The 14205-nt window shown below is 36.6% G+C and overlaps 1 protein-coding gene across 1 annotated transcript in view; it reads right to left on the bottom strand.

Moving 5' to 3' along the window:
* LOC150106699 (sister chromatid cohesion protein PDS5 homolog A-like) overlaps positions 1 to 14205 on the bottom strand; it is a 670786-nt gene that overhangs the window by 454166 nt on the left and 202415 nt on the right. The window contains exon 11 of the mRNA XM_090393290.1: positions 2314 to 2459. Coding sequence (XP_090249416.1) covers positions 2314 to 2459 — 146 coding nt within the window. The remainder of the gene's footprint in view (positions 1 to 2313; positions 2460 to 14205) is intronic.

Raw genomic sequence — 14205 nt, 5'->3', positions numbered from 1 at the left:
TCCACTCATCCCACGTATTTATGGAGTTCCAAAAATCCACAAGGGAAACCTATCTTCGTCCAATCGTGGAAGGTATCGATTCCCCTACTTACAAGCTTTCCAAACATCTTGCTAAATACCTCAAGTGTTTTTCTAATAAGTCTTCATCCTTCGTTAACAATACCATGGGCTTTATATCACAAATTAAAGATATAACTATCAACGAGAATGACATAATAGCAAGTTTTGACATAGTTTCCTTATTTACAAATGTCCCTACAGAGGAAGTGCTAATATTACTAAAGAACAAATTATCCAAAAAAATGTTTGCTTTACTAACCAATTGCATTAAGTCTGGTTACTTCCGATATCAAAACACCATCTACAAACAGAACCAAGGTCAAGCGATGGGCAACCCTTTATCTCCTATTCTTGCTAACATTTACTTGGAGGATTTTGAAACCAAAGCTATATCATCCTTCTCATTTAAACCAAAACTTTGGAAACGCTATGTAGATGACATTTTCATTATTTGGAGTCACGGCCATAACTGTCTCATGGATTTTCTTATTCATCTCAATAATCAGCATCCTAATATAAAATTCACAGTCGAACTTGAATATGACAATTCCCTACAATTCCTGGATATAAAACTTTCACGCTGCTCTGGAAAATTTAGAATCTCCATGTATAGAAAACCTACGCAAAAACTAATAGATATCTTCACAGTCAGTCCCATCATTTTCCACAAAAACTTGGAACTATTTCTACCTTGGAACATAGAGCATGCTCTCTTCTGAATGACCCAGATGAACTTGAAAAAGAAATTAATTACCTCTCTCATGTCTTTAGACAAAATGGATATTCTGATAAAACCATTAAAAAATTTCTTCTAAATCCTCCTAGCCACTGCCACTGAAGAAATAACTAACTTTAAGGATAACATCTCCATCCCATACATCAGTTCAGTTTCCAAAAAATTAACTAAAGTTCTTAAAAGGCATAACATCAGGACCTTATTCACTACATTTCCAAAAATCCGCTCGCTAGTAAGCCATCCAAAGCCTAATCATCATAATCTGGCGTATATAAGATATGGTGTGATTGTAATATCCCTTATTTTGGTCAAACAAATAAATCTATTGAATTACATATGGAGGAACACAAGAGAGATATCTCTTACAAAAGAACACATGCCAGTGCCTTGTCTAGTCATGTTCTTTTCTCGAACAATCCTGATGATGAACACCAGGGTCATTCAGTCTACTGGGATAGATCCGAAAACATCTTTCGTTGCCACGATGAGTTTGAAAGAAAAATTGTGGAGTCCAGAGAAATCATCCTTAATTGTGAACATTTAAATAACAATTTGAGCTTCAACATCCCTGATAGCCACTCTGCTGTTGTTCGGCACTGGCGTTCGCGAGAGTCTGCAAGCACGCACTCAACAAACAATGCCACGTTTGTAAGAACAACTTAAATGTAAATACAACCTTTTTTTGATATCAATTATGTAGTGCAATTTTCCTGTGCTTCACAGTTTTAAACTTCAGTGTTTTTATTACTGTTTCCTATTCTTAGAAGACACCTGAAGAAGGCTGTCAAAAGCCGAAACTAGTTTTGTTTTTATTTCAATAAAGCCTTACTATTATTCTCAGTTTTAGTCATTAAATCTTTTTATTAAAATATATATAATAGATATATACAGAAATATGTAATTAAATTTAATTTAACAATTTATATTTAAATAAATCAAGTATTTTATATTGTTCTGCCAGTAGTAAAACGATTTAACAAATATAGTAATTCAATACAAAAATGCAGAGTTTATTTTTATTTAAGTTCTGTCTTAAAGTGTGCAGCCCATGACGCTACTACTCATCATATATTGGCCCTCGTATAGAATGAAGTTGGCCATGCCTGGTTTAGATCATTGAATTCAATGGGAAAAATCACTCTGTTATGCAGATTTAAACCTGAAAGACGGTTTTTGGAATGCACCACCATTTTAAAAGATTCCCCTAATATTGTTAATTATGCTGCTTCATTCTACCAAAAATATGGACAACTATTATCATGAGACCATCAGTGGAATGATTAAACCCATTCATTCCAAACACAGTGGGAACCAGGACTGTTCGGTTATATCATTTTAAACTCAGACTGTGTCTACTTTCCATGTTATGCCTGCATGTACACACAGCAGACTCCACACACACATCATCTTGAAATTAATTTAAAATAATAATAATCTATAAGCTGAAAATACATACCGCCAAGAATTTAGTACTAATATAGTGCTAAAAAGTTTAGAAGAAATGAAATCAGTCTTACTTTTTTGTCTAAGGTTCTTTCCTTTACAAAATTGAGAAGCTCATCCGTAACACTATTAAAGTCTTTCTTAGCAGCACTTATAATTGCCATTACTACTTCATATCGAACAGTTTCGTCTGGGTCATGCTGTCTTTGCCTAAGTTGTTCTGGAAAAAAAAAAATATTATTAATAATAATAATACATAAATATGTTCTTTGTAACAGCCTACTTCACTTGTTTTCCCAAAGACTACACCTTCCAGCTGAATCAATAAATTTATCAATAGGTTTTTACTCATAAACACAGCACTGATATCCTACAGGTTTTTACAACCTCTCAAAAAATGTTCAAGTTTCAGATTTATATTTTTACCTTTCAGTGTCAATGCTCCATGAAAAAATATCTCGTAAACAAAGATATAAATAAGTTAATTTAACTAAGGAAGATGTATTTTTTGAAATGTAATTTTAATCCAATAAATATATAGCAATAATGAAAGCAAAGATAGAAGTTGCACTGCTCTCCTCCCCATAACAAAAGCCAAGGGCAAAATAACAAACCACATCACATTTCAGTGACTACGACATGGAAAGTATAAACAGATGGATAAACAGAAAGAATATGCAAGTCAACATTCCCTATAGAGAAATATTGTTACAGGTAAAGTGATTCATAACAGACAACTACTGAAAAGTCGGTATCCAAAAAATTCACTGAAAACAATTCATTGAAAAACTATCTATTGAACAACAATTTACCGAAAGGCAATTTATCGAAAACAATTAATCTAAAGACAGTTCTCCGAACAGTAGTTAAGCGAAAAAGCAATTCATCAAAAGGCATTTCCTTGAAAAAAACAATTCCATCAGACGGCAATTAACTGAAACAGCAATTTAAAAGACAATTCATCGAAAAATCACAGTTTACTTAAAATACAAATCATTGAATGAATAGTTCACCAAAAAATGAATTATAAGGCATGAGAAGTGAACTGTATTTATGAAAAATAAATACAGTGTACTGTATTTATGAAAAATAAATATTTATGAAAAATGTAGTTTTTAATAATTAACTTGTGATGTAACTGAAGCTTAGCATATTTCCTTTACATATATGTTACGCGGATGGGCTGAAATGTTCTCGGCATCGACCATAGATGGCAACACCAATAGCAAGAGTTTTTTTTCTAAGTTGGTAGTCATAAGCATCCATGTGAAATTGCAAGTCATTCTATCAAGTAGTTTGTTTTATACAGCTGTCTGAAGCAAAAGTATTGTCTGTATCCCTTGAAATGGATAAAATTGAGTATCGTGTGGTTATAAAATTCTTTGCAAAAGAAGGTTTAATGCCAAAAGAAATTAATTCAAAGTTCATGGGCAGTCTTCTCCTTCATTTTCGACAATTGAGAAATGGGCTGCCGAGTTTAAACATGGCCGTACCAGCCTTGAAAATGATCCACATGAAGGATGTGCCCTCAATAATCAAAAATTGGGACAAAAGATTAATTCTATTCAGGAACAACTATCTTTGATTGTAGGCAGAGAATGTTATGCTTTCGCAAGGAAATAAAATTGTACATTATAACTTTAAGGCAAAACTGAAGAAATATTAGTATAAGAAATGTGAGATTTAACCTGTTTGTACAGAGTCAAATAAAGAAATTTATATAAGATTATAATTTAATTAGAGTATCCCATTTTATGTATTGTATGAATGCAAGTTGAACATAAGCCAAAGTCCAAGGGTCACACTTTAGCCACCTAGAATAGCATATGACCTAAGGAAAGAGAAATTATAAGGAAAACGAAGCGAGAACGCATTCTCGGAAGAGTGCCAGCGCACGTGGGCGAGTGCCGTGTGGTAAAAAAAAGTAGCTAAGCACGAGAAAAAAAAAAAAAAGGGAAGAATATAAGGGTCAAGCTCCCCCCACAAGAGGCTTTTTTGGTTCCTATTTCCTGCACTCGTGGATGTTGGCCAGCGCTCTCCGCCAACATGAAGATTCCGAGTCGGCCGTAGAAGTCGTGTGAGGCATATCGATGTTTGCGAGGAAAGGTTAGCTATCTCTTCATAACAGAGTAGCTATGCCATATTGAGTGACCGGTAATCCAGATGTGTGCCCACGGTACCAGAGAAAGTCCAGAGCGGCACATCGCCTTATCGACTCGGGGAACCAAGCCGTGATGTTATCGTAAGTGACCCGGAGAATCGCAGAACAAAGGTGCCTTGATGTCCAGACAAGGCTGAAAGAACAGAAAGTCATTCCATGGGATGGTAACATAAAAATGTTAAATTATCTGAATTCCTATTAAAGATTTGTGTGAACTCTATAGGCTAATTTGTGTATGGACATGCTGTAGAGAACTTTAGAGATTATCCCAATTTGGCAGTGCACTGTCCCTGTTTTGAAGAATGTCTCCCAGAAGGGATCTGTGTTTGAGATAACTGAGACATATTGTGAGATATGAGTAGTGATCAGAGAGTGATCGAAGTAATAATGTAAAGTTAAACCTGAAGTTTGTATGTTTATAGAAAAACTCTGGGGATCTAGTTATTATGCATACATTCTTGGGTTAGTAATGATATCAGAATTTTACTAGGAAAGTGATTATGTTAACCATGTACTTTAATTTTCTCATGTACGTGAGCTGTTCAATAAGTAATAAGACTAATTTTACTGTGGCGAAATCACTCATCACAATATTAATTTCTGTGGAATAAAGAAATGTTGCTGTCTGTATTAACAAAAGAGGTTGATAGATGGCATATACGGGCTGATGTGCCAGAGTGTCACGTGACTAAACGCAAGCTTGTTTCGGCACACCTACGAGCCGCGACCAGTCGTCAAAATGGAAGCGTCCTTGGAACAGGGTTATGCGATTAAATTTTGTGTGCGTTTGCAAAAATCGGCATCAGACTCTTTTAACATGATACGCGAAGCTTTCCCACAATGAAGCAATGTCGAGGGCAAGTGTTTTTCACTGGCATAAAACTTGTAAGGAAGGAAGGCAAAATGTGGAAGATCTTGAACGTGAGTAAAGACCTTCAACATCCATCACAGAGACAATAATCAACACAGCAGCAATTATCATCAAGCACGTCAAAGGAAGAGTCCATTGCTGAAGAATGTCTTCTTATTGCACCACGATAATGCAAGGCCACATATTGCTGGTTGTGTAGTGGACGTTTTGCAGAAGAACAACACAGATATCCTACCACACCCTCCATACAGTCTTGATCTCGCACAGTGCGATTTCTGGCTGTTTCCTCAGCTCAATAAACCACTAAGAGGCCGCCATTTCGAAAGCAACAAAGCATGTGTAAAAGCTGCAGAGGCAGTTTTGAAAGAACTCTCAAAAAACGGACTTTCACATGTGTTTAAGAAGTGGACGCAATGTTGGGACAAATGCATCGCGTCTCATGGTAGTTACTTCGAAAAAGACCATGTAAATTATGACGATTAAAGGTAATCTGTTTTCTGTATAAATATAGTCTTATTACTTATTGAACAGCCTACGTATATCTTTTAAACCTAAATAAATATGTTTTATAGCATTCGCCTGAATCTAGCCTGTCTTATGAATTCAAATAGCCACTCATAAAATTATTATCGAACCTAGCGGGAGAGATATATGAATATAAGTTGATTTTTTAGACCACGACTGCATGCAAAGACAAAGCGAATTGAAATTAGTTGAATTAGTGTTAGAAAGTTTATTACTGTATATTACTCTGAGCGAGCCACCTTAGATAAGAGTCTCATCTATCCTATATATTGGCTGGCGCAGCAAAATATAAATTCGTCAATATTTAACAGGCAGACTGTCTCAGAGGGTAGATTTTAAGGCCTTGTCCCATACTTAGACAAAGCCCTTATGAGTGAAAGAATTACACGTGACTAAACTTAAGAGCAGCCTAAATTTTAGTTTAAGGATAGAAGGGCGATAGCTGATTTGCTAGACTTATGGGAAACTTATTACAAAAGGATAGAAGGGAAATAACTGTGTATAAGTGAGTAGTGGAACATACAAATATATATAAATAATAAAGAGGAAGTAAAGGCATTATAACAGGACGTCCAAAAAGTGTAACTGTGCCAGAAATCATTGATCAAGTGCACGATATGGTATTCGATGATCGGCGGAGTCAAAGTGCATGAAATTGCTGAGACTATAGGCATTTCAAAAGAATGTGTAGGATATATTTTGCATGAAGAATTGCAAAGGTAAAAGCTTTGCACAAGATGAGTGCCACACTTGCTCATAGCAGATCAAAAACACACTCGAGTGAAAATCCCTGAACAGTGATTTTCACTTCTTGTGTAGAGGCTTAAGCTGTGAGGACATTATGTTGGAGGTTTAATGGATTTTTTACAACACTCAAAAAGAATTAAAAGAGAATTTAATACTTCCTATATTTCGTCCTAGTCACTAGGACATCTACGGGGATTACAAAAACAATTAATGTAACATGCACACAAAAACTTTCAATACTAAGCCCAACCACGTGGGTGACACTAAAGTCCTATCTAGGTGGAGCGCCCTCTAAGGGCGGTAGTAGGTAGCCTGGAATGTAAGGTGGGACCACTGGTGATGAGTGTCCCAAATCTTCGGAAGCTTAATGCAACCATATTCGTTAAGATTTGGTTGGTTTCTGAGAGCTGCTGCTGCTTCTAAGAAAAGTCTCTCTTTCTTGAATTTGCTGTGGTGGAGCATGGTGGTTTTCTTCCATGATACTCTGTGGGTGGTGTCCAAAACATGGTCAGCCAAGCCTGAATGGCCATAATTGTGTTTAACGATGTACGACTTGTGTTCATCCAGGCGGATGGATGCTGATCTGCCTGTCAGTCCAAAGTACGCAAGTTCACAGGAACAGGGTACTTTGTAAACTCCAGGCAGAGAGAGAGGAGGGAGCTGATCTTTCGTAGAACGCATAAGGGTAGCAAGTTTGCAGTAGGGCTTATATGCTGTGTGTAGGTTATACTTTCTTAGTATCTTGGCTATTTTTTCCGAAGTGCCACGGATGTAGGGTATGGTGATGGCATTTTTAAAATCTTGTTGACGAGAGGGACGGGGAATGGGGGAGGAATTGATTATTTTTTTGATACTGTGTTCGCTGTAGCCATTGGAGAGGAAAGTTCTGTGTATGTGGTTAAGCTCATTAGTGAGGGCGATTCCACTGGAACAAAGATTGTGGGCTCTCTTGGTAAGGGTTTTAATGATGCCATATTGTTGTGAGGGGTGGTGGTGGTGGGAGAGTTTGTGAATGTATCTGCCTGTGTGTGCGGGTTTTCTGTATACAGTGAAGGCAAGTGTATCATTAGGCAGGTGTGTGACTAAGGTGTCTAGGAAGGGTAAACAATTGTTCTTTTCCTTTTCCCTAGTAAACTGGATTCTTGGATGTAGGCTATTGAGATGACCGAGGAAGGAGTCTAACGTGTCTGGGCCATGAGGCCAAATAGAGAACACATCATCTACATATCTTAGCCAGATAGAAGGTTTGAGTGGGGCTGAGTCTATGGCTCGTTTTTCTAAATCTTCCATATAGAAATTGGCAAGGGGGGATGAGAGGGAGGAACCCATGGCGGTTCCCTCTATCTGCTTGTAGATTTTTTTATTTCAAGAGAAATACCCAGAGTTGATGGCAAAGGAAAAGAGATCTAAGATGTCAGAGGGGGAAAACGTTTTCTAAGAGAGATAAAGTGTCAGTTAAGGGAATATTGGTAAACAATTTTTGCATTAAGCTTCTGAAGATTTGGGAAACACTCATCACCAGAGGTCCCACCTTACATTCCAGGCTACCTACTACCGCCCTTAGAGGGCGCTCCACCTAGATAGCACTTTAGTGTCACCCACGTGGTTGGGCTTAGTATTGTAAGTTTTTGTGTGCATGTTACATTAATTGTTTTCGTAATCCCCGTAGATGTCCTAGTGACTAGGACGAAATATAGGAAGTATTAAATTCTATTTTAATTCTTTTTGAGTGTTGTAAAAAATCCATTAAACCTCCAACATAAAGTGATTTTCACTCGATTTCAGTGATTTTGTGTGTCGATTTATTACTATGGATGAGACTTAGATTCACCATTACACACCAGAATCCAAACAGCAGTCAAAACAGCGGACAGAAGCCAGTTGTTCAGTGACAAAGACAAAGTCGGTTCCATCAACAGGAAAGGTCATGGCATCGGTGTTTTGGGATGCTAAAGGCATTTTTTGTTTATTATCTTGAAAAGGGTAAAACAATAACCAGGGAATATTATTCCAATCTTTTAACCAGACTAGACAAAAAATTTCAGGAGAAAAGATCTGGTTTACAAAAGAAAAAAATCATCTTTCATCAGGACAATGCACCTGCCCACAAAGGTTTTTCTGGCAATGGGAAAATGAAGGGATCTGCACTATAAATTGTTGGAACATCCACCATATTTCCCCATATTTGGCTCTCTCTGACTTCTATCTCTTCCAAAAACTAAAAACTCTTCCTCGCTGGTCAGCATTTTTCTTTGAATCAAGAGGTGATTACTGCTGCAGAGGGGTATTTTGCAGATCTTATTGAGAACCACTACAGGGACAGGATAATGGTGTTGGAGCATCTCTGGAAAAATGTATTAATCTTAAGGGAGATTATGTTGAAAAATAAAAATAATTTGAAATTATAAATTTGTTTTTTCATTGATAGGCCAAGAACTTTTCAGACCACCCTCGTATATAGATGTGGCTTTTTTTTTCTCCTTTTTTTTTTTTTTTTTGAGAAATATTCCTTTCATAGTCAGTACATATATGTGTTTCATGTAATTTCTTTATGTTTTACACAGTCTGGAAGAGATTATGTAAAAAATCTTAATTATTATTATTATTCCCTCTTATCCACCCCCCCTCTCCTAAACCGAATGGTTGGTAGGGTAGCAATGCTATTTTACTAAGGAATAATTAGATATCAAAATGGTTTCCCATTGTCTTCCTTAATCCAGTAAGTAGTCTGTAGATATGCATGTTCAGGGGTAAAAGTTTGTAGGAAGAGATGTCTGAGTTTCCAGGAGTCAAAACCCTGCTATCTGTATCAAAAAAAAATCACTCTTTCATTCTAACCTGGACTTCTTTTTGGAAAACCTTGGTACAATGAAACCGGATAATTCACCTTCAGTTAAAGGATAAAAATTCTCCAGCACAGGATTCAAATGCAGGTCTTCCTAACTAAAAGGTTTCTTTTATACTGAACAGAAGCCCTTTAGACTGAACTACAGAGGCTCCATTATTATTATTATTCGTAATACTAGTATTAGTATGTGCCATCAATGCTTGCACGCACGCACACACGTGGCAGTTATATGGGATAAATTTTACTCCAATTTAGTATTTGAACCTTTCACAAAAGCCTTTCGTCGAACCATTCCAGTTTTCAGCTCAACTAAATTCGTGACAACAAAAGGACAACATGTTAACATATTATATTACAATAACTCTCTAACTCCAGCACAGGATTCGTAATACTAATACTAGTATTACGAATAATAATAATGGAGCCTCTGTAGTTCAGTCTAAAGGGCTTCTGTTCAGTATAAATGAAGCCCTTTAGTTAGGAAGACCTGCATTTGAATCCTGTGCAGTAGAATGTGTGCACATGTCGGAATTTGTAAAACACAGTTTGAGTGACTCAGTTTTAGTTTCAACAGGATAACTTTTATTAGAAAATTTTGGTAAAGAATTTTTGAAATGATATCAATAATTTCACTCTAGCTGGAAGAAATGTAATAACATTTAAAAGTTAAGATTTATATCAAAATTTGTCAGTTTTGATTTCAATCTGATCATTTTTGTTGAGAAATAATTAGGTACAACAAACTTTTTTGTCTAGAAATAAATCACTATCTACACAATGATGTTACAAAAAAAAAGTTTACACAATAATGTTGCAAAAAAACAACAAAATAATTATAATGACTCAATGCCTGCCTGCATATGTTGTCTACATCCTGTGTGACATTAGGTATTCTAATCGAACATTTCACAACAAGTTCTGAAGAAAATTCATCTTTCGATGAATTATGAAAGAATTGATTGGAAAATAATTGGTGAATTGTTTTTTCAATCAACTGCATTTGCAATGAATCGGCATGCGATGAACGTTGTTTGACAAATTATTATTCGATAAATTGATTTTTTCAATGAATTGCCATTTGTTAAATTAATTGTTTCATCAAATTGATTTTTCAATGAATTGTTGTTCGATGAATTGCCATTTGGTAAACTATCTTTCAATGAATTTTAATGGAACCTGAAAAGTCCCGATGAAAGCTCAATAACAACAAAGAAATACACTGGTGTCCAAAACCTAACAACGAACACTATTTCTGAATATCATAACTGCAAATTCAGACGAATCAGCACGTGGCAAGAATTACTGGAAAGCTTGAAAAAGGGTGCAGAATTGCTGATAATGGCAGAGTTTTGGAATCTCACATAGCATTGTATCCAGGCTCTGTGCAGTGTTTCAAACCAATAGAATGTTTGCTAATTGGTTGCCTTCTCTCTCTACAATGGAATTTGAAATCTCACATAGCATTATATATAGGTTCTGGGCTGTGTTTCAAACCAATCAAACGTGTTCCAGACATCTGCTAAGAGGTCACCCTCACTCTACCATGTAGCATGAAGATTTTTGGTTATAAAAGCAAAACATAATTGATGAACCCTATCCCTGATTTTAAATCAATTTCCCAGCAAATCAACAACATTTAAATTAAACATCAATTCAAGCTACAACTTGATACAAATATACACAACCACATCTTAGTATTCAAATTAAGAAAGTGAATATTTCTATGAGGACCAATTGAATACTCTAACGTGTTTAATACAACAAAATAGTGAGAATTGTAATTCAAAAATTGAGAGAAAATAAAAGGAAAAAAAGTAGCATTAAATTACAAAGCAGCTGTCAAAGAAGAAAGGGAGTACAAAAAATGGTTGAATCTGTAGACAGTCAAGGACTATACAATAATAACAATTATTATTATTACTTTTACCTTCCACGATGCGGCTTAACTCCATCAAGGCCAGTTAAGACATTCACAATTACTATAAAACAGTGTGCTAGACCATATTCATCTTTTTGAAAGGGGGACCAGAGTATACATCACAAAATCAACCCATCCCCATCTGCTCTTACACATTGCAAGAGACTCACTCTACCCATTAATACAATACTTACCATACATCTCTTTAAACCTATTCACTGTTGGGGCATCATAACTATCTCTGGCAACCCATTCCACTCATTCACCACTCTCCAAGAACAGAACTTAGTCTGCACACCCTTACTAACCATACTCTTAGACAATTACAAAGTGTGACTCCTTGTTTTATCCGTACTCCCCATGTATTGAAAATTTCTTTTGTGTCAATCTTATAGTATCCCTTTAGTAACTTATAAGTTTCTATCACATTCCCTCTCCTCCACCTGTCAGCTAAACCCTGCAAGCTACACACCCCCCAATCTATCCTCATAGGAAACATTACACAGGCCTGTCACGAGCCTGGTCACTCATCTCTGAATCCTCTTCACCACCTCCCAATCCCCAAGAAATGCAGGTGACCAAATCTGTGCACAGCAGTCAACATGTGGCTGAATCATAGCCTTGTAAAGAGAGACAACCTTCCTATCTTTACTTGTTAATGTGTTCTTCAGCATCGAAGAAATCCTCTGGGTTTTTTGCCAACTCTTGCAATATGTTCTCTGAATTTCAAATCTCTATCCACCATCACCCCCGAAGATCCCCAGCCTCATCAATTTCTTGTAAACTAGTATCAACAATATGATTGGAAGAGTGTAATCTTTTCATCCCAAAGTGCATTATCTTTACATTTTATAACACTGAAGTGACAACCATTGACCTTTGGCCATACTATCAATTTATTTAAATCATCCTATAAGATATCTATATCATCTTTAACTATTGTACTCCTTAGTTTTGCATCATCAGCAAACTAATGAATCCCCCCCCCAGCTCAAATCTTCTGCTATGTCATTAATGTACAAATTAAAGAGTCATGGTCATAGTACAGTAGCCCCTGAGGCACTCCACTAGTCACCCTTATTCACCTTGATTCCACTCCACCATACACTACCCTCTGATGTCTGTCTGTCTATCAGCCACTATCCTCATATCTATTCCCATTTGCTCCAACTTATGTAATAGTTTTCCATGTGGTATTCTGTCAAATGCCTTTACAAAGTCGAGCAGTCATGGTGTAGCCATTTCCTTTATCCAATTCTGCTGTCACCTTATATTTTAAAATAGGAATAAATTACTTAGGTAGGACCTAACATTCAGAAATCCATGTTGTCCTCTAGAGAGTATCATATTCCTATCCACCAATTCCTGAATTTTACTTTTAACCAACTTTTCCAATACTCTAACCACCAGCCCAGAGATACTAATTGGTCTGTAATTGCTGCTTCTGTCTTGGAGCGACCTTTATGTAATGAAACTATTTTACCCACCTTTCACTCCCTTGGAACCTTGCAGAGCTTAGACTTAAACAACTTCATCAGAGGCACCTGCCAGTTCACTTCTTCATTCTCACAGTACATTCTCATAACGTCCAGACACACTGCTGTACTGACATTGATATTTTTCAATATACTGAGTATCTCCAGTTCATCTACCTCAATGCTCAAATCAGTCTGTCACCTCAGTAACTACAAAGTCACCTTGGATGATATACCCTTGCAAAGTGAACACTTAATAACAGAACTATTTCTTCTGCGTCTGTCCTTTCCTAGGGTCAGCACTAAGTAAAGTTATCTTTCCATGATCATTCTTTTTCTTACTTGCTACTTCCGCATGTTGAGCCTCCTCCAAATACATGACTGCATGGTCACTTTTGTATATCAGAGGTAGAGTTGCTTCTGTAGTTATAGATTTTCTGATACTATTATCAGATCCCCACACTCTCAAACCCCTGGTCACCATCATCATGTGCCATTTCAGGTAATTATCCCTTAGTTACTGTATAATCTGCATTTCTATTTTGCCATGTGTTCTTTCCTCCTTCCAATCTATATCACTATAGTTCAAGTCTCCCATGATAATTGCTCAGGCTACTCTCATTGTGCTAATCTACTGATGCATGTTGTCCACATTTTCTTCTGGACCCCCAGGTCTACAGCAGCAACCAACAATATAGTTTGTCCTATTGGCCTCTATCTCACACCAGACAGCCTCAAATGAACCATTTCCACCAGATCTCCAAACTTCCTTAACTTCTATTTTGGTTGGCTGAAGTTCTTCAACTATCATTAATAATACCTCTCCTCCTGCCCTATTTCTTCTATCTTCTCCGAAATACAACATCCATTACATTCTCTAATAACCAGGTCTTGCTGATGCCAATAATTTTTGGCCAGGTTGAGATGACCAATGTTTAAAACTCCTCTCCTTTATTTCTGATACTTTGGACATTCATGTACATGCTTTTCACCACCTTCTTTAGGAACCACAGTTACACTTACATAACATCATTACCTGCCCATTCAGATTAGAAACCTGGGAAACTGCACCCAGCTCTTCGTAATCATTCCTGAACTCATACCTATCTATCCAATGATGGCTAGACACATGTTGATTGCTTCACCTGTAATATCTCTAGTTTTCCTGGATTTGCACTTCCAACCTCTCACTGAACAACACTTTCTCGAAGCACCTAACTCCAAAACCATTTAAGTGCAGTTCATAAGGCATATACAGGTCCTCATCCAACAAATTCACTCCACACATCTATAAATCGCACACCATTCCTCCTGCACAATCTTCTCACCCTTTCAAATCATTTGTGCCTGCCAAAATAATTAATTCATTCGCTTTTTTCTTCTGCAAACTTAAAGCTTCACTAACATTCTTTATTTTCAGC

The sequence above is a fragment of the Typopeltis vanoorti genome, chromosome 5, assembly GCF_054136105.1.
Source record: "Typopeltis vanoorti isolate ZY-2024b chromosome 5, IOZ_Tvanoo_1.0, whole genome shotgun sequence".
Lineage (NCBI taxonomy): Eukaryota > Metazoa > Arthropoda > Arachnida > Uropygi > Thelyphonidae > Typopeltis > Typopeltis vanoorti.
This window is presented reverse-complemented; position numbering and strand designations above follow the sequence as displayed.